Source organism: Salmo trutta, chromosome 7 (assembly GCF_901001165.1).
Source record: "Salmo trutta chromosome 7, fSalTru1.1, whole genome shotgun sequence".
NCBI lineage: Eukaryota > Metazoa > Chordata > Actinopteri > Salmoniformes > Salmonidae > Salmo > Salmo trutta.
In genome coordinates this window covers 39,156,100-39,177,581 of record NC_042963.1, presented here as the reverse complement: position 1 = coordinate 39,177,581, position 21,482 = coordinate 39,156,100, and the positions used below count along the sequence as shown (strand labels likewise).

Here is a 21,482-nt window from a genome sequence, read left to right as displayed (position 1 = left end):
TCTTTTAGACTAACATTCCATTTTCAACAGCAGAGATTTGTATAAACCTTGCTGTCTGTCTCTCCGACATTTACAGCATTGTTTCAATATTCAAATTCGATCTCCAGCTGTTCCATAGTAATGCACGTGTCGGGAGTCGGGGTGAGACAGACAGGTAGGCAGCTGTCTGTCTCAGCCAGTCGAAATCTTGAATCAGCATAATTTTTATGGATATATACAAACAACTATCAATAGAAAACAGACAAAATGAAATGAAGTGCTGCTAGTTTGAAGTCTTTCCAACTTAGTTTGAAGTGATTGTGTTAGCTGTGTTGTTTGCTAGCTTTCGAACAACAGTGTCTTGACGAAAGATAAAAGGTTCTATGCCAGGTGAAATGGAGCATGATGTATCCAAATAAATGTCACTAGAAAACAGCTTAAACAAATGCAAATGCAGTTACTTCGTTGTTATTCTGGCTGCACTGTTTGACGTGACTGTAAATTAACCGTTGGCTAGCTACAGTGGTTCCTCCTTTAAAAGTTTTGAGCTTACACTGCGGGACATAGAGGTACCCAGCGTCACGGCTTCATTGCTCCAGACCACCGCAAGGGGAAGTTAGAGCACTCATTATGCATTTGGGTCCCAAGGCTTTTATATGACCAATCATATCGAGTGGTTCCAATGACGAATTTGACGCGAGCCACCGCTCCCTGGTGACTTTCTTCAGCAAAGATGGCTGACAAAACATTATGGTGGAAGCTAATTTAAGTAATTATCACGTCATAACAAGTCAAGCAAAACATTTACAAATGATAGGAATATGTTAGTTAATGTAGAGAACTCCAGCTGTCCTATAGTAATGAACATGTTGGGAGTTGGGATGAGACAGTTTGCAGTCTTTCCAGCTTCAGTTTGAAGTGATTGTGTTAGCTATGTTGTTGGCTCTGAACAACAGTGTCTTGACAAGAGATCACACGACAGGCGAAATCACGCCTCATTAGCTCATTGTTATGGATGTATCCAAATAAATCTCACCAGAAAACAGCTTAAACAAATGCAAATGCAGTTGCTTTGCTGTTATTCATGTTATTTGACATGACTGTAAGTTAGCCGTAGTTGGCTAGCTAGAAAGCAAGGGATAAGAACGTTGCTAGCCAGTATGGCAATGGAACATTTAGAACGAACGACTGGGTCGCCTCCATAGATACAGAACAAGACTGAACAACTGGGTCGTGTCTCTGGCAACCGAATGAACGACCAGCCAGCTTGGGAAGCAACCCTAGATTTGTGTCGAGACTATATCTTGTGGAAGGATGAAATAGTATGAATAAATTCATCAAAATAACATTTTTTATTTAAATATGTAAATCATTATTTGAATATGTTGGTATCCTGTTGTATAAAAGTGATAATGCATTACAGGCAACATCCGCATTGAGCTAAAGGCTAGAGCTGCCGCTTTCAAGGAGTGGGAGACTAATCCGGACGCTTATAAGAAATCCCGCTATGCTCTCAGACGAACCATCAAACAAGCAAAGTGTCATTACAGGATTAAGATTGAATCCTACTATACCGTCTCTGACGCTCGTCGGATGTGGCAGGGCTTGAAAGCTATTAAGGACTACAAAGGGAAACCCACACGCAAGCTGCCCAGTAATGCGAGCCTTCCAGACAAGCTAAATGCCTTTTATGCTCACTTCGAGGCAAGCAACACTGAAGCATGCACGAGAGCACCAGCTGTTCTGGATGACTGTGTGATTAAACCAAGCCATGAGGTCGAAGGAATTGTCCGTAGAGCTCCGACACAGGATTGTGTCGAGGCACAGATCTGGGGAAGGGTACCAGCATTGAAGGTCCCCGAGAACACAGTGGCCTCAATCAACCTTAAATGGTAGAAGTTTGGAACCACCAAGACTCTTCCTAGAGCTGGCCGCCCGGCCAAACTGTGTAATCGGGGGAGAAGGACCTTGGTCAGGGAGGTGACCAAGAACCTGATGGTCACTCTGACAGAGCTCCGGAGTTCCTCTGTGGAGATGGGTAGAACCTTCCAGAAGGACAACCATCTCTGCAGTACTCCACTAGCAAGGCTTTTATGGTAGAGTGGCCAGATGGAAGCCATTCCTCAGTAAAAGGCACAGCCCACTTGGAGTTCGCCAAAAGGCACCTAAAGAGTCTCAGACAATGAGAAACAAGATTCTCTGGTCTGTGTGGTAACGCTCTCAGTAGCCAAGGCGAACAAAACCTTCAAACAGATCAACATTCACAAAGCCGCTGGCCCAGACGGATTACCAGGACGTGTACTCAAAGCATGCGCGGACCAACTGTCAAGTGTCTTCACTGACATTTTCAACCTCTCCCTGACCAAGTCTGTAATACCTACATGTTTCAGACCACCATAGTCCCTGTGCCCAAGGAAGCAAAGGTAATCTGCCTAAATGATTACTGCCCCGTGGCACTCACGCCAGTAGCCATGAAGTGCTTTGAAAGGCTGGTCATGGCTCACATCAACAGCATCCTCCCAGACACCTTAGACCCACTGCAATTCGCATACCGCCCCAACAGATCCACAGAGGATGCAATCTCAATCGCACTCCACACTACCCTTTCTCACCTGGACAAAAGGAACAATGCTGTTCAACGACTACAGCTCAGCGCTCAATACCATAGTGCCCACAAAGCTCATCACTAAGCTAAGGACTCTGGGACTAAACACCTCCCTCTGCAACTGGATCCTGGACTTCCTGACGGGCCGCCCGAAGGTGGCAAGAGTAGGCAACAACACGTCTGCCACACTGATCCTTAACACTGGGGCCCCTCAGGGGTGTGTACTTAGTCCCCTCCTGTATTCCCTGTTCACCCACGACTGCGTGGCCAAACACGACTCCAACACCATCATTAAGTTTGCTGACGACACAACAGTGATAGGCCTGATCGCCAACAGACGATGAGACGGCCTATAGGGAGGAGGTCAGAGAACTGGCAGTGTGGTGCCAGAACAACAACCTCTCCCTCAATGTAAGTAAGACAAAGGAGCTGATCATGGATTACAGGAAAAGGCAGGCTGAACAGGCCCCCATTAACATCGACAGGGCTGTAGTGGAGCAGGTCGAGAGTTTCAAGTTCCTTGGTGTCCACATCACCAACAAACTGTCATGGTCCAAACATACCAAGACAGTCGTGAAGAGGGCACGACAAAACCTATTCTCAGGAGACTTGGCATGGGTCCCCAGATCCTCAAAAGGTTCTACAGCTGCACCATCGAGAACATCCTGACCATTTGCATCACCGCCTGGTATGGCAACAGCTTGGCATCTGACCATAAGGCCCTACAGAGGGTAGTGCGAACAGCCCAGTAAATCACTGGGGCCAAGCTTCCTGCCATCCAGGACCTATACAATAGGCGGTGTCAGATGAAAGCCCATAACATTTTCAGAGACTCCAGTCACCCAAGTTATAGACTATTTTCTCTACTACCTCACGGCAAGCGGTACCGGAGCACCAAGTCTAGGACCAATAGGTTCCTCAACAGCTTCTACCCCCAAGCCATAAGACTGCTGAACAATTAATACAATCGCCACCGGACAATTTACATTGACCCCACCCCCCCTCCCTTTTGCACACTGCTGCTACTCACTAGTTTATTATCTATGCACAGTCACTTCACCCCCTCCTACATGCACAAATTACCTCAACTAACCTGTATCCCCGCACACTGAATCGGTACCTGTGCCCCCTCGTTATTGTTATTCTTATTGTATTACTTTTTATTTTAGTCTACTTGGTCAATATTTTCTTAACTCTTCTTGAACTACACTGTTGGTTAAGGGCTTGTAAGTAAGCATTTTACGGTAAAGTCTACACTTACTGTATTTGGCGCGCGTGACAAATAAAGTTTGATTTGATAACGCCTTCGAAGCCGGTGTTTGGAGGATATATTGACACGGTTTGCAGGCCCTTGACTTGGTCTCGGGCCTAACAACACCCGTTCAAATATATCCTCCAAACACCTGCTTCTCGGGCATTATCACTTAAATAACCACTAGAACTCAACAATAAGCCTTAATACCTACTAAAATAGCATGAATGGGAGAGGGTGGAATCAGAGAAAAATAACGTATCTTGAAACAGGAAAAATGTGCTACGATTTGTTATCTTGTGTTCAAGGAAGCTGAGAACTTTTATCTTGAAACGTTTTGCTCATTTAGACCCATTAATGTTGCTTAATGCCGCAGATTTCATGGAGCTGTGAGAGTCAACGTAGCCTACAGTAGTCGTCACTACCACAGCCACAAAGTCATAAACCCCGCCTATTTCTTAGATTTCTCTTCTTAAAATCTGATTTTTAACCTAACCCTAACCACACTGCTAACCTTATGCCTAACCTTAAATTAAGTCCAAAAAGCTGATTTTTGTTTTCATACATTTTTATAATATAGCCCATCCTGACTTTGTAGCTGTGGTAACTAGTGACAACCGTTTCACCACAGCAGCCACTGTATACAGCTATGTACTCAACAGCAGGGGCGGTACCAGAAGGGGGGCCGGGGTGGCACCAGCCCCTCCTTGTGTGCCAATTTTCAATGCTATTTCTGATACAATTTGCAGATTTTCCATGGCCACCCATGACTGGTTCTTGGTCCCCCCATTAGAATATTACTAGAAACGCTCCTGTTCAACAGTGAGGCATTGGTCTAGCTATGGCTGTCCATGACCCATCATCGACAGCTCCAATGCCCTCCACATTCATCCAGCGCAGGTTTTGATGGATTTAAACTTAAGGTATCTTGTATGGAGGGCTGAGGCTTTAACATGGAAATAGGCAGACATACTATCCAAATTAAATAGATAGACACACTCTTTTCTCTCTGGAATTATTAACAAAGAAGAGGTGAAGCAATTGTGCTTAGAGAACCACTTTAAATTATGCACCTTTTAGAAAGGGGTTATAGACTTAGCAATCGGTTCATTATAGATATGGTCTAGGCCTGTACCTCCTTCTAACCACTAGATGGTAGGCACGGCTTTTCCTGAAAGTGTAAAGAGAAGAACCCAGAAGGAGTTGAATGTACACTCCGGACCCCATTGTCTCCGACAGGTGGCATCATTTTAACGTGACGCATCTCAAATGAACATTAATGCAAACATGAAGAGTCGTTGCTCTATCTGACGTGAGACAACGCTCCAGGCCCAAGTTTTATGGCCCTATCAATGACCCATCGTATGAAACCACAACCAACATATCATCATGTCGTCCCAGATAGCATCTCCATCCCAGATAACTCCATACTGAGTTACACTCCTAGAGCATCATCTCCACCTCAAGGAAAACAAAATCTAGAATTCCCTCATTTCCTCTTAGGCTAAATGTTCTTGCCACCGAATTGGAGGGTCTGGATAGTGGGTCCTTGCAGAAAAAGTGGGTGCAGGGCATTTTCACAACACACACAGAGACATACACACACACACACGCAGCACTGCCCCAAGCCGTCACTCTGGAGCAACCCATTAGTAAAACAGAGTCTAGAGCTCGGTGCACCACCCAGCAGTCTACTGATACATTTTTAAATCTCAATATCCCCATGCATATTTAATGACCCGGCAAATAAAGAGAGTCACACTGGAAGAAGGTGGGCTGGTGGGGCTTGCCCGTATCAGTTAAATAAGCATGAAGTTAGGGAAACCCCCATAAAGGTGTCATTTGGTGTGACTGAATAGATGCACATGCAGGTAAGTGTATACCTGCAGAGTAGTATGACACTGGCGATAGTTAGCTACAGTATCTCTGTCTGAATAGCTCACAGGTAGCTAGCTCTGTTGCTGCTGACAGATAATCCAAATGATAGTCCTATGGAAAAACTGCCAAAGAATGGGGAGTGGTGTACCGGGAACATGATTATAGTTGAGTTTTATGTTTCACCACAGCAGCCACGGTACTCTTGTCTCTCTTTGAATTCAGCTTGTCAATATTTAATCATTCCTCCACTAGGTTGGTATCAGATGAACATGGTTGGCTGAGGAGGTGGGGCTAGAGGGCTGGGAGCTAATGAGGGAACAGGGGGTGGACTTTAGGAGGGGAGGCAGACAGGTACCAGAGCCCGTCCACGCAACGAGTGGTGGAGCTATCAGAAGGCGAGGAAAGCAAAGGGGGCTGTTCAGTCCTACTGCACCCACCCACACAAAGCTCACCATGCGAAGATACTGAGGTGGTGGATTGTACTCTTTCACTCTCTCTTCCTCCCTCCATGTATCTCTCTTCCCACTGAACCTTCTGAAGGTGACGTGACCCATGCCATGCTAGGAGTTCTATCTGGTGCCTTGGACCTTGAGGTGTACATCTGCACACCCTTAGCCACAACAAGAACACCCTCCACCTCCACCTAGTCATTCCTCACTGTGCCCATCATCCCCTTGCCTCCCAGTCTGATCCCCTAGTCACGCCAGAGAGAGGCAGACAGCACAAGCCCATCTCACATCTGAGGAACATCTGAGGGACCCGTGGCACCACACAAAGGCGGAACCAGCCCCATGGTGCATAAGAACTCAGGAAAGATGAGCAACCACATCTAGCAGATATTTTTTGTCTTTTTCAGAGCAAAGCGTGCAAGAAATAGGGGGAGAGACATACTCCTGTGAAATAAAGAGAGGGAACAGGACAGGGAGAAACGGAAGAGGATGCCTTTTGGGGGGGTTTCGGGGCTGAAGGAGCGGGTTCTGAAACCAGGGAAGGAGGAGGTGAAGAATACAGTAGGAGACGGTCTGGGGAACCTGCAGAGGTGAGTCTGGGACTGTCTGGAAATTATGGGGGAACTGGGATTGTATAGGTGTGAATCCCTACTCTCTGACTGAGACATGTGTGTGACTCAATGGGGGTGAAAGCACGGCACGGTGCGGGTTTGATATCTACTTATAGCAATAGATCCGATAATTTCACATAAGTGAGTTGTAAGATAATATTTCGGGGTACTTGTAGGTATTGTATCTTAGTTATCTTATTGTATTTTAGGATCTTTATATAAAAATCTGTATATATACACTGTTAAACAATTGTGGTCCTATAATCCCAAACATGGATCATTTGGTCAAAATTCTTAAATCTATGAACAAAGCCAGTGGTGGGGACGAGGAGGGTTGAAGAACCTTAGAGGCAGAACATGAAGCTCACCATGTACTGTACCCAGAGATCCCAGAGATAAAAATTTAATAATTTTTCTTGCCAGGCAATCCCAGTGATGTAATCACAGGTTTTATTTTAAGACATTATGATACATATTTCATATCTGATACATATTTCATAAGGGGAGGATGATGAATATGGAACTTCCATGTATGAGGTAGATTGTTGTCTTAAAATAGATAAACCAAGTAAGTGGGCAATTTCCTGTGAAAGGGAATTTTGCATGTTGAGAGCCAGAATGTTCACTGTGCAGTCTGAAATAGATCAAGAGCAAGCCAAACTGTGTGAACAGTTGATTGATTATTTCATAATCTTTCAATATGAAATTGTATAAAGAAGGTGAACTGGACATATTTATCCAACAAGCAGTTATCATGTATATAAGGATTGTAATATCAGAACACTGAAAATGTGTTTTCATTCCAATTGTATCAATCTGTGGTCAGCTAACTTTCTATTTTATGTCATACATTTACTTCAGTTTAATTTGAAACACTGTACAAACACAGGGAAACTGCTGAATTAAATGTTTTATTAAAGTCTACAAGGATCCATGCCGTGGGAAAATGCTATTCCACCAAACTGCTAAAATCAATACTAGCAGGTGAAACTAAAGAAATGTGAATCCAGAGAGACCAAGAGAGGAAAAGAGGAATTAAGCATGAGCAGAATGAATCATTAGGCTTAATCTCATTTTCAGATGAAACCTGTTTGTTTTTTCAAGAGGGTATTCCAGATTGCTCTGGGACAGACTACATTATTTATCGAGTTATATATTATGGATCCAGTTAATCACTCTTTCAATTTTGCCTTATGAATCAATTATAGCCTGACTATAAAGTGAGCATCATGAAAATTATTCCATTCAGTAATTAACTTAACACTTAATTTGACACAGTACAGAAATTACCAGGTATTTTCTACCAAACAACCACGCTAAATGGTAAAAAAAAAAAATCATACCAAAGCAAAATTATTTTTCCCATGAGACGTAATTTTTTGTCTGAAATACAAAAATCACACGGAATGACATGGTTCTCTCAGTAGGGTCTCTCTAGAATGTTGCAGATGCTGACTAGTCTGACTGTTAACTGACACTGTTTAAGCCCATTCGTAATAACTTCTTTAAATATAAGCTGTCCTTGGTACAAAAAAGGTTGTGAGATAATGACATTGAACAATAAAACACACAGCCTCTGTTCTGTATGACCTGAGTGACAACTCAACAGTCGTAGAACTTCATAGACACAGTGGTGTAAAGTAAGTAAAAGTACTACACTCTAAAAAGAAAAGGTTCCTGGAGTATCCTTGAGGGGTTCTTCAAATTGAAACTGTGGGGGAACCACTATAACATATTTGAAAAACCCTTTTTGACCTAACCCTTTTTGTCACGCCCTGACCTTAAAGAGTCTGTTTTATTCTCTATTTGGTTAGGTCAGCGTGTGACTTGGGTGGGCAAATCTATGTTTATATTTCTTTGTTGGCCTAGTATGGTTCCCAATCAGAGGCAGCTGTTTATTGTTGTCTCTGATTGGGGATCATACTTAGGCAGCCCTTTTTCCCACCTGAGATTGTGGGATCTTGTTTTTGCATTGTGCTGTCTAGCCCTGCAGAACGTTACGTTCGGTTTTGTATTTTGTTGTTTTGTTGGTGTTCATCTAATAAAGAAAGATGTACGCTTACCACGCTGCACCTTGGTCTCCTCATTCAAACAACGAGCGTAACACTTTTGATGGATCCTCGAATAACCTTTTGAATAACATTTTTGGGGTTAATTTTTTAACTACCCCCCCTCCCCTATTATTATTAATATGCATAACAATAACACAATATTTTTGTTGTCAGTGTTTATTTTAATGGCAAGCAAAATTAAGAAATCAAAATAGGAAGTAAACTCCAGCAGAGCCCCAAGTCCAATGGATATATCCTCTTGCGTGTTGATGTTAATGTGTGGATGTTCTCCGTATCCATAGACAGAAGGATTTTGCAGTGCATGGTGATCAAACAGGTTTCCTGTTATATTCATCAGAGGTTTAGGGAGGGCAAAGTCTGTGAATCCAAAAAATAGTAATTATACAGATGATTAACAAAACATGCACACAACAGTATTCATACCTTGGTTTTTGTGGTGAACGTGAATTAAAAAAACTGTTTTGATTATGGTTTTCATACACATACCTTGTCCATAATCTAGAGGCCTATGGGATATTCATTGAAGAGGTAAGAGAGGAGGATGGTAAATGTGATCTGCATAACATACCATTACCAATTGGCATACAAATGCCTCCTCCTCTGTATACCTGCAGACACAGACACAAAAGTAGTTCAGTTATCTTCACCTACATATAGCCTATATATTCTTACCTATTTGATTGATATCTATTGAATTGTGTCCATTTACTGTTTTAGAAAGATTTGCACAAATATGAAAAGATTGATGGTATCATCATAAAACAATATCAATTTAGATCATACAAGGGACAAACCTTACCTTAAATTGAGGAGATCCTTATATATTTCAGTTAAGTGCCTGCACCTGCTGTCCTTTCAAATCCAAATGTTTCAGTTGGGCAGTTAGGTTCCTGCAAGAACCCCCACCTCCTATGGGGTTCTTGGAGTAACCTTTTGTGGCAATTTTCAGTGCAAAAAACTCAAAGGTTTTTCAAAGAACTTTGAGGATCTTAGACAAACCCTTGTTGAACCCATCATTTTTACAGAAGTATTTGGGGGGAAACTGTACTTTCCAATTATTCATTTTTTTTACTACTTCTACTTCACTACATTCCTAAAGAAAATATGTACTTTTTACTCTCATACATTTTCTCTGATACCCAAAAGTACTTGTTTCATTTCGAAAGCTTTGCAGGACAGGAAAAAGGTCTAATGTACTTATCAAGAGAACACGTAGTCATCCCTACTGCCTCTAAACTGGCAGACTCACTAAACACAAATGCTTCATTTGTAAATGATGTCTGAGTGTTGGAGTGTGCTTCTGGCCATCCGTAAATGGAAAAGAATTGTGCAGTCTGGTTTACGTAATATATTTCCTTTGAAGGGATTTATTGCATTTACTTTTAGTTTTGATACTTTTAGACTTTACTAATGTAATATTTTACTGAGTGACTTTTACTTTTACGTTCTATTAAGGTATCTTTACTTTTACTCAAGTATGACAATTGGGAACCTTTTCCACCACTGGATAGACATAATGATGTCATGGACCTCATGCAGACAGGATGATGTCACACTTAACTTTCATCTGACTGGAAAACAATAAATCACTTTGGATTTATCAAGACATTTATCAATTAAATGTTGTTCTTGTGATTTTACATATCAATTTTAAACAGGGATCCATACTCTTTGTCTTTAAAAGACAAGGAAATCGACAAGGAAAGCAACTTTGTTTATTATACCATCAGTTGACATGATATGTCAGTTGAATGTCAGAAAGTACAATATAGGTTACAGTTGGCTGTTTGTGTGTTTTTGATGTTGCCACTTGCCACTGCAGCTTTGACCAAAATGATGAAATTGAAAACAAGCTCTTGAGAAAGAGAGATTGTTTTCAATTCTCTGTTGAGGCATAATTATCTCCATGTTTTTTATCCACTCGGTAGATCAAAGATCAATTTGGTCTACTTAGAGGATAGAAACGACTTTATTAAAAAGGCACTAATACTATTTTATTAGTGTTGAGGCGAGCCAAGCATCATTTCCTCCTTCTGATAATGATCAACCATTCTCATAGCATTTGTCCAGTCTATTTTAGATAAAAGAGAGCACGATCTGTGAGCTAGGAAATAGGGATGGGGGATGGAGAAAGCAGGGGTCCCTTACGGAAAAAACTGATGAATTTCACAATATCTTTACATGTGACAACATGCAAAGAAACGTGATAACATGAAACTACACATGTGAAAACATGTTCACATGTAAAGTGTTCCAAAATAAATAATGTAATATTCTGTAAGAGGTGAGTTGGGGAAGATGGATAGGGGCTGGGGATGACAGGGGTGAGTTGGGAAAGACAAGGGTGGCAAGCTGTGGGAGGCAGGGATGAGTTAGATTCTGCTTGCTAATAGATAATGGGAGAAAACAGGCTTTTGCTCATTTACGAATGTGGGCCTTTCAAGCAACTCCTCATAAAGGAGTTCTTGCACATGAAAGACTTGTAAAAGAATAGAGGACTGGATAGTGTACATACTATAGACCTCTAAAGAGTGCATGGGAGTAGAAATGAAGCCCAGCATCTTTGACAGCAGGGGACTAGATAAAAACGATATATATACAGTACCAGTCAAAAGATTGAACACACCTACTCATTCAAGGGTTTTTCTTTATTTGTACTATTGTCTACATAGTAGAATTATAGTGAAGACATCAAAACTATGAAATAACACATATGGAATCAGGAAGTAACCAAAAAAAGTGTTAAACAAATCAAAATATATTTTATATTTGAGATTCATCACAGTAGCCACCCTTTGCCTTGATGACAGCTTTGCACACTCTTGGCATTCTCTCAACCAGCTACATCAGGTAGTTACCTGGAATGCATTTAAATTAACAGGTGTGCCTTCTTAAAAGTTAATTTGGGAAATTTCTTTCTTTCATTCTTAATGAGTTTGAGACAATCAGTTGTGTTGTGACAAGGTAGGTGTGGTATACAGAAGATAGCCCTATTTGGTAAAAGACCAAGTCCATATTATGGCAAGAACAGCTCAAATAAGCAAAGAGAAACGACAGTCCATCATTACTTTAAGACATGAAGGTCAGTCAAAGAGGAACATTTCAAGAACTTTGAAAAAAACCCATCAAGGGCTATGATGAAACTAGCTCTCATGAAGACCGCCACAGGAAAAGAAGACCCAGAATTACCTCTGCTGCAGAGGATAAGTTAATTAGAGTTAACTGCACCTCCAATTGCAGCCCAAATAAATGCTTCACAGAGTTCAAGTAACAGACATCTCAACATCAACTGTTCAGAGGAGACTGTGTGAATCAGGCCTTCATGATCGAATTGCTGCAAAGAAACCACTAATAAAGGACACCAATAAGAAGAAGAGACTTGCTTCGGCCAAGAAACATGAACAATAGACATTAGACTGGTGTAAATCTGTCCTTTGGTCTTATGAGTCCAAATTGGAGATTTTTTTGTTCCAACCACTGTGTCTTTGTGAGGCACGGAGTAGGTGAAAGGATGATCTCCGCATGTGTGGTTCCCACCGTGAAGCATGGAGGAGGAGGTGTGATGGTGGTGTTGCTTTGCTGGTGACAATGTCAGTGATTTATTTAGAATTCAAGACACACAGAACCAGGATGGTTACAACTGCATTCTGCAGCAATATGCCATCCCATCTGGTTTATGCTTAGTAGGGCTGTCATTTGTTTTTCAACAGGACAATGACCCAACACACCTCCAGGCTGTGTAATGGCTATTTGACCAAGAAGGAGAGCGATGGAGTGCTGCATCAGATGACATGGCTTCCACAATCACCCGACCTCAACCCAATTAAGATGGTAGGGGATGAGTTGGACCGCATAATGAAGGAAAAGCAGCCAACATATTCCCACATATCAGCATATGTGGGAACTCCTTCAAGAATATTGGAAAAGCATTCCAGTTGAAGCTGGTTGAGAGAATGCCAAGAGCGTGCAAAGCTGTCATCAAGGCAAAAGGTGGCTACTTTGAAGTGGCTACTACTTTCAGGCCAGGGTTTTAGAAATGTTTGCACATGTATAATTTTTTTTTTAACAGAAATACCTTATTTACATAAGTATTCAGACCCTTTGCTATGAGACTCGAAAATTAGTTTCCAATGATGATCCTTGAGATGTTTCTGCAACTTGATTGGAGTCCATCTGTGGTAAATTCAAATGAGTGGACATGATTTCGAAAGGCACACACTTGTCTATATTATTAAAAAAAAAAATTTTAACTAGGCAAGTCAGTTAAGAACAAATTATTTTATACATTGACAGCCTAGGAGCAATGCATTAACTACCTTGTTCAAGGGCAGAATGACAGATTTTTACCTTATCAGCTCGGGGATTTGATCTAGCAATCTTTCAGTTACTGGCCCAACGCTCTAACCACTAGGCTACCTGCCGCAGTGCACTGTCCCACATGCACTGTCCCACAGTTGACAGTGCATTTCAGAGTGAAAACCAAGCCATGAGGTCGAAGGAATTGTCCGTACGGCTCCAAGACAGGATTGTGTCGAGGCACAGATCTGGGGAAGGGTACCAAAATATGTCTACAGCATTGAAGGTCCCCAAGAACACAGTGGCCTCCATCATTCTTAAATGGAAGAAGTTTGGAACCACCAAGACTCTTCCTGGAGCTCGCCGCACGGCCAAACTGAGCAATTGGTGGTGACCAAGGGCTTTGGTCAGGGAGGTGACCAAGAACCTGATGGTCACTCTGACAGAGTTCCAGAGTTCCTCTGTGGAGATGAGAGAACCTTCCAGAAGGACAACCATCTCTGCAGCCCCCCACCTTATGGTAGAGTGGCCAGACATAAGACACTCCTCAGTAAAAGGCACATGACAGCCTGCTTGGAGTTTGCCAAAAGGCACCCTCAGACAATGAGAAGCAAGATTCTCTTGGGCTTGAATGCCAAGCGTCACGTCTGGAGGAAACCTGGCACAATCCCTACAGTGAAGCATGATGGTGGCAGCATCATGCTGTGGTGATGTTTTTCAGAGGCAGGGACTGGGAGACTAGTCAAGATCGAGGGAAGGATGGACGGAGCAAAGTACAGAGAGATCCTTGATGAAAACCTGCTCCACATTCACCTTCCAACAGGACAACGACCCTAAGCACAACGCAGGACTGGCTTTGGGACAAATCTCTGAATATTATTGAGTGGCCCAGCCAGAGCCCGGACTTGAACCACAGTACTGAGTAAAGGGTCTGAATACTTATGTAAATGTATATTTCATTTTTGTATTTTTTATACATTTGCAAAAATGTCTAAAAACCTGTTTTTGCTTTGTCATTATGGGGTATTGTGTGTAGATTGATGAGGGGGAAAAAACTATTTAATTCATTTTAGAATAAGGTTGTAACGTAACAAAATGTGGAAAAAGTAAAGAGGTCTGAATACTTTCAGAATGCACTGTATATTGCATTTGTGGTTGTTCTATGTTTTGCTACCGCTAATGCTTTGACTAGGGTTGCAAAGCTACTGGTAATTTACCAAAGTTAATGGAATAATGGTAATTAACAATCTATGGTAATCTATGGCAAGTCTGGTCATTTATCATTGGGAAAAAAAATATTCATATTGTCACGGTTGTCGTAGGAAGGAGCGGACCAAAGTGCAGTGTGTGTCGTTCCACATTTTATTTTCACTGTGAAACTATGCAATACATACACATAAACTAAAGAACAAAACAACAAACCGTGACGCAGAGGTGAAACATACACTAACTCAAAAACTATCTCCCACAAACCCAGGTGGGACAAACACCTACTTAAGTATGATCTCCAATTAGAGACAACTATGACCAGCTGTCTCTTATTGGAGATCATCCCAAACAAAGCCCAACATAGAAATACAAAACTAGAACATAACAACATAGAAAATCTAAACTAGAAAACCCTCCCTGTCACGCCCTGACCTACTCTACCATAGAAAATAACAGCTTTCTATGGTCAGGACGTGACAGTACCCCCCCCCCCAAAGGTGCGGACTCCGAAAGCACCTTTAAAAAAAAAAGCGAGGGTAAGGGAGGGTGACAAATGTCTATGGCGGCTCTGGTGCAGTACGCAGAACCTTCTCATCCCGCGGCTCCTCCAGCAGAGGAGTCAGCTCTGGTTTGGGGCGTATCCCCCGTTCCCACCGCTGATCCCTCCGCTTTTGTGTCACTGGACCCTGGATCGTCGCCGAAGGACCCGGACCGTGGATCATCACCGGAGGTTCTGGACTGCCGACCGCCGCTGGAGGTTCTGGACTGCATACCGCCGCTGGAGGTTCTGGACTGCGGACCGCCGCTGAAGACTCCGGACCGCCCCTGGAGACTCCGGACTGCGGACCGCCCCTGGAGTCTCCGGACTGCGGACCGCCGCTGGAGTCTCCGGACTGCGGACCGCCGCTGGAGTCTCCGGACTGCGGAACGCCGCTGGAGTCTCCGGACTGCGGACCGCCGCTGGAGACTCCGAACTGCGGACCGCCGCTGAAGACTCCGGACAGGGGACCGCCGCTGAAGACTCCGGACTGGGGAACGCCGCTGAAGACTCCGGACTGGGGAACGTCTCAGGAGGTTCCGGACTGTGGGCCGTCTCAGGAGGTTCCGGACTGTGGGCCGTCTCAGGAGGTTCCGGACTGTGGGCCGTCTCAGGAGGTTCCGGACTGTGGGCCGTCTCAGGAGGTTCCGGACTGTGGGCCGTCTCAGGAGGTTCCGGACTGTGGGCCGTCTCAGGAGGTTCCGGACTGTGGGCCGTCTCAGGAGGTTCCGGACTGTGGGCCGTCTCAGGAGGTTCCGGACTGTGGGCCGTCTCAGGAGGTTCCGGACTGTGGGCCGTCTCAGGAGGTTCCGGACTGTGGGCCGTCTCAGGAGGTTCCGGACTGTGGGCCGTCTCAGGAGGTTCCGGACTGTGGGCCGTCTCAGGAGGTTCCGGACTGTGGGCCGTCTCAGGAGGTTCCGGACTGTGGGCCGTCTCAGGAGGTTCCGGACTGTGGGCCGTCTCAGGAGGTTCCGGACTGTGGGCCCTCTCAGGAGGTTCCGGACTGTGGGCCCTCTCAGGAGGTTCCGGACTGTGGGCCCTCTCAGGAGGTTCCGGACTGTGGGCCCTCTCAGGAGGTTCCGGACTGTGGGCCCTCTCAGGAGGTTCCGGACTGTGGGCCCTCTCAGGAGGTTCCGGACTGTGGGCCCTCTCAGGAGGTTCCGGACTGTGGGCCTCTCAGGAGGTTCCGGACTGTGGGCCTTCTCAGGAGGTTCCGGACTGTAAAACGTCGCCGGAAGCTCTGGACTGGGCACTGTCGCCGGAAGCTCTGGACTGGGAACAGTCACCGGAAGCTCTGGACTGGGAACAGTCACCGGAAGCTCTGGACTGGGAACAGTCGCCGGAAGCTCTGGACTGGGAACAGTCACCGGAAGCTCTGGACTGGGAACAGTCGCCGGAAGCTCTAGACTGGGAACTGTCGCCGGAAGCTCTGGACTGGGAACTGTCGCCGGAAGCTCTAGACTGGGAATGCGCACTGGAGGCCTGATGCGTGGGGCTGGCACAGGTGGTGCCAGACTGGTGACACGCACCTCAGGGCAAGTGCGAGGAGCAGGCACAGGGCGTACCAGGCTGGATAGACTCACTGGAGGCCGGGTACATGGGATAGGCACAGGATATACTGGGCCGTGGAGGCGCACTGGAGGTCTCGAGCATAGAGCTGGCACAACCCGTCCTGGCTGGATGCTTACTCTCGCCCGGCAAACGTGGGGCGCTGGCACAGGACGAACTGGGCTGTGAATACGCACTGGCGACACAGTGTGCAGCGCTAACACAGGATATCCTGGACCGAGAAGGCGAACTGGAGACCAGGAGCGCTGAGCTGGCACCACCCTTCCTGGCTGAATGCTCAACCTAGCCCGACAAATGCGGGGCACGGGCACAGATTGCACCGGGCTGTGATCGCATCCCTTCACATGGTTTAAGAATAGGTAAAGACACATTCACATATGAAAACCATGTTCCATCCTGTCCTCTTCCCTTTCTGATATTCTGCATAGCACCAGAGACATGTAAAAGACAAGACTGACCTCTCCCTTCTCTGGGCCCCAAATGACTGAGCCCCAGCTGAGGGAAGAAGTACAACTGCCAACACCAAAGTCCAAAGGGATACATTCTAATAACAAGTATATCACATAAGCATATTATGCAGATAAGACATCTTAATTATCTATGTTACCCAACTAATTCTGATTCATCCACCACAATATAGACCATATGGTTCAAGAGAAAATATCCTAATTAATGAAAAAGCATCTTATCAACAATGGCATTATTTTCAGTTAACTCTGCAACTCTTCCAACTCTCGTCTTTTTTCACAACTGCCACCAGTTTGGCCCCAAAACATTTACAACAAAGACATTTTGACATAGTAAAATAAATAAAAGTGTGTAAAAAAAACAATAGAATGTGTTGAAATCCTCATATTAAACATTAAATACAGGTTTATTATTTTTTTATTTTAAAATCAGAAGGCCACACAGATTGCCAGAGATAATTAGACACCTCTTATAATCTGAAGTACCCCCAAAAAAGCCAATAGATTTCATCTGATCAAATTCTATATATTCTTGAAAGTTAAAAAGCTTCTGGTAGTTTACTGGTAAACTTCAAAAGTTTCAGGTAATATACCCTTCCTTTGCAAGCCTAGTTTTGACACTTATTATGTTTTTAAGTGCTTTTAAGGTGCACTTTACCGATTCTGCAGCAGATAAAATTAGCACTCTATACTCATTTTTACATTTTAGCAGACGCTCTTATCCAGAGCAACTTACAGTAGTGAATGCATACATTTCATAAATTTTTTCTCTGTACTGGTCCCCCGTGGGAATCGAACCCACAACCGTGGCATTGCAAACACCATGCTCTACCAACTGAGCCACACGGGAGCCACTTATGGAACCTGATTATGGTGCAAATTCTAAAATGGCTGACTCAGTGTGTCAATGGACAACACAAAACACTATGGCTGAAGACAGTTGATAAGATGCTTCTCTCATACATTTCAATGGGTTGGGTCAAAGGTAGCAAATAAAGCCTCTACAGCTTCTCTATAGGGCATGGTTTCCTGTCCCTTAACATAACAATTGTAGCAAACAAGGAATTTTGTCCACGGTGTCTTATAAGATTGGATACGAGTTTGCAAGACTCTCCTTTTTGCCCTGTCCATCAAACACTCTGTCTGTAAGCTGCCTGGAGGTGTGTTGAGAATATCTATTACACTGTCATCCATTGGGTTTGTGCTGTGCAAATGAACTCCACACCAATGTAACAAAGAGGCTGATACTGTTTACATTCAGTTTGTTTGTGATGGATGGAATGACGCTTTAAACACTGACTGTATTTGCCGGTGTATCACAACAGCTGTCCATATGAAGGGGATTGAAAACATATATATATACCATTCAATAACAATGGCTGTCTGTGCTAGGGAGACCAAATGCATGATAAAAACAAGACCCCTTGAACCCCATATGAATTTCTTCCCAGATAGAGGTACTCAGGTGGAGATCTGAAGCGGCCAGATGAAAGCAATACCTGCTCGCTGCGGGATGAGGGCAGAGAGGGACGCTGGGTAGTGGAACAGGTGTACAGAAGTGGGGAGGAGGGTGAGGGGGAACCAAATATCAGATGCACAGTGACCTTTTCAGAATGGCATGCTGAGTTCACCTTGTAACTCTCATGGGTAGTGGACAGTTTCCTTTCCTTCCTGTCTTTTAAAGACTGTTTTAAATATCATAGTAGATTTAATGTAAAGTGTCATTCAAGGGTATCAGGTATACAAATACTTTTTGTATACACCATACTTGTTTGTAGTAGGCCTGTGTAGTGTAGTATGACAATGTCATCCATTAAACACTTACCAATGTCATCCTGTTGAACTTCGTAGGAACGTTGACTGTTTTCTCAACTCCCATGTTTTGTGTTACAGGAAAATTGATGGGACCAATGTGGACGAGGATGACCAGATGGAGCTCACGGAGGACGGGCAACCGGTGGCTCCTCGCCACAATCCCCCTCTATTTGACTGCGGTTGCTGCGGCCTGCCCAAGCGCTACATCATCGCCATTCTCAGTGGACTGGGCTTCTGCATCTCCTTTGGCATCCGTTGCAACCTGGGGGTGGCCATTGTGGAGATGGTCAACAACAACACAGTCTACATCAATGGAACACCTGTACTCCAGGTGAGAGAGAAAGACAGAAATCACTGACATAAAATAAATAAATAAATAAATGATCCATAGGGGCCTCCTGAGTGGCGTCACTACAGACCCGGGTTTGATCCCAGGCTGTGTCACAGCTGGCCGTGACCGGGAGACCCAAGAGGCGGTGCGCAATTTGCCCAGCGTCGTCCGGGATAGGGGAGGGTTTGGCCGGCCGGGATTTCCTTGTCCCATCGCACTCTAGTGACTCCTTGTGGTGGACCGGGCACCTGCAAGCTGACCCCGGTCACCAGTTGGATGGTGTTTCCTCCGACACATTGGTGCGGCTGGTTAAGCAACCAGTGTGTCAAGAAGCAGTGTGGTTTGGCAGGGTCGTGTTTCGGAGAACACATGGCTCTTGACCTTCATCTCTCCTGAGTCCATAGGGGAGTTGCAGTGATGGGACAAGACTGTAACTACAAATTGGGGAGAAAAAGGGGTAAATGTACCAAAAAGGATTTTTTTAAAAATATACTGCTCAAAAAAATAAAGGGAACACTTAAACAACACATCCTAGATCTGAATGAGAGAAATAATCTTATGAAATACTTTTTTCTTTACATAGTTGAATGTGCTGACAACAAAATCACACAAAAATAATCAATGGAAATCCAATTTATCAACCCATGGAGGTCTGGATTTGGAGTCACACTCAAAATTAAAGTGGAAAACCACACTACAGGCTGATCCAACTTTGATGTAATGTCCTTAAAACAAGTCAAAATGAGGCTCAGTAGTGTGTGTGGCCTCCACGTGCCTGTATGACCTCCCTACAACGCCTGGGCATGCTCCTGATGAGGTGGCGGATGGTCTCCTGAGGGATCTCCTCCCAGACCTGGACTAAAGCATCCGCCAACTCCTAGACAGTCTGTGGTGCAATGTGGCATTGGTGGATGGAGCGAGACATGATGTCCCAGATGTGCTCAATTGGATTCAGGTCTGGGGAACGGGCGGGCCAGTCCATAGCATCAATGCCTTCCTCTTGCAGGAACTGCTGACACACTCCAGCCACATGAGGTCTAGCATTGTCTTGCATTAGGAGGAACCCAGGGCCAACCGCACCAGCATATGGTCTCACAAGGGGTTTAACCTGTTGAGGATCTTATCCCGATCTTATCCCGGTATTGGGATTCATTGTCATGTGACCATGGCGGGGAATTCAAAACTGCAAGAGTAATCATTTCAAAAAATCAAATAATCAACTATTTTCCTCCATTTGAAAGATATATCTCCTAAATCTAACCACGCTGTCCGATTTTCAGAGGCATTACGGAGAATGCATAAAGTTAGGTTATGTGAGGAGAGTACATTGACAATAGCTGCGTGTAATGTTTAGCCAATTCAAAGAAGGGCATCAACAGACAGAAAACTAGCTAGAATTATGCACTTACCTTTGACAATCTGCATCAGATGACACTCATAGGACATTATGTTATACAATACATGCATTTTTAGTTCCATCAAGTTCATATTTATATCCAAAAACAGCATTTACAGTCGCGGTGAAATTCAGAATTTTTTTCGGCTCGAATGCACCCAGTCAATCCAGCATTAAAAATCACGGAATTACTATTCGAAAACATTGGTAAATTATAATATTGTCATTCAAAGAAAAATATATTATCATCTCGTAATTGCTACCGAATGGCCAGATCTCAAAATAACTTTACTGGGAAATCACATTTTGCATAAACTGGGTACTATGCTAACAACAATAAGCTATATGCTAAGCTAAGCTAAGCTATACCGTTAGCATTAGCATCATCTAATATCGATAATAACATTCTAAATATCCCCTTACCTTTGATTATCTCCATCAGAAGGCGCTGCCAGAGATCCCAGGTCCAGAACAAATGTGGTTTCTTTTGACAAAGTTCATAATTTATGTCCAAATAGTTAGCGTTCAGTAGGCTCCCACAAAATGAGGTGGGCAGTGTAAAGTCACGTCGAAAAGCTAAAGAAAACCTAGTAAATAATCTATTTACGTTTGTTTAAACATGTCAAACGTTGTTTAGCACTAATCTTTTGTTCCATTTTTAACGTGAAACATCAGTAAACATCAGTAATATTTTCACACAACCTATCAAGTGTCTAGAATAAACGATAATGACAAAGGCACTCTTCTCAGATTCATGCGCAGGCGCAAAAAATGAAGTGATGACGTGTCAACTTGTAAGCTTTCTAATTCGGTCTGTATTAATCACAGATGCTTCAAACAACTTTCTAAAGATCGTTGACATCTAGTGGAAGCAGTAGGAGTTGCGAACTGAATCCTTTCTCACTGTGGTATCTTTAAAACAATGACACTAAATAGTACAGTCACAAAATTCTCTTTTTTTTTTATCTATTTTTCACAGGTTTTTGCCTGCAATATGAGTTTTGTTATACTTACA

The 21,482-nt window shown here is 43.8% G+C and overlaps 1 protein-coding gene and 1 long non-coding RNA gene across 2 annotated transcripts in view; one reads left to right on the top strand and one right to left on the bottom strand.

Annotated features, from left to right (window-relative positions):
- Nucleotides 1–6,160: 6,160 nt before the first annotated feature.
- Nucleotides 6,161–21,482, top strand: part of slc17a8 (solute carrier family 17 member 8) — a 32,752-nt gene continuing 17,430 nt past the window's right edge. Inside the window, exons 1-2 of the mRNA XM_029758805.1 lie at nucleotides 6,161–6,753; nucleotides 18,819–19,071. Of these exons, the coding sequence (XP_029614665.1) occupies nucleotides 6,653–6,753; nucleotides 18,819–19,071 (354 nt within the window). The 5' untranslated portion in view covers nucleotides 6,161–6,652. The remainder of the gene's footprint in view (nucleotides 6,754–18,818; nucleotides 19,072–21,482) is intronic.
- On the bottom strand, nucleotides 9,112–18,909 carry LOC115197374 (uncharacterized). Its single transcript, XR_003879010.1, has 3 exons — nucleotides 18,751–18,909; nucleotides 9,333–9,454; nucleotides 9,112–9,203 (listed from the first exon to the last, which is right to left on the bottom strand). It is a non-coding gene; the product is annotated as an uncharacterized LOC115197374 (long non-coding RNA).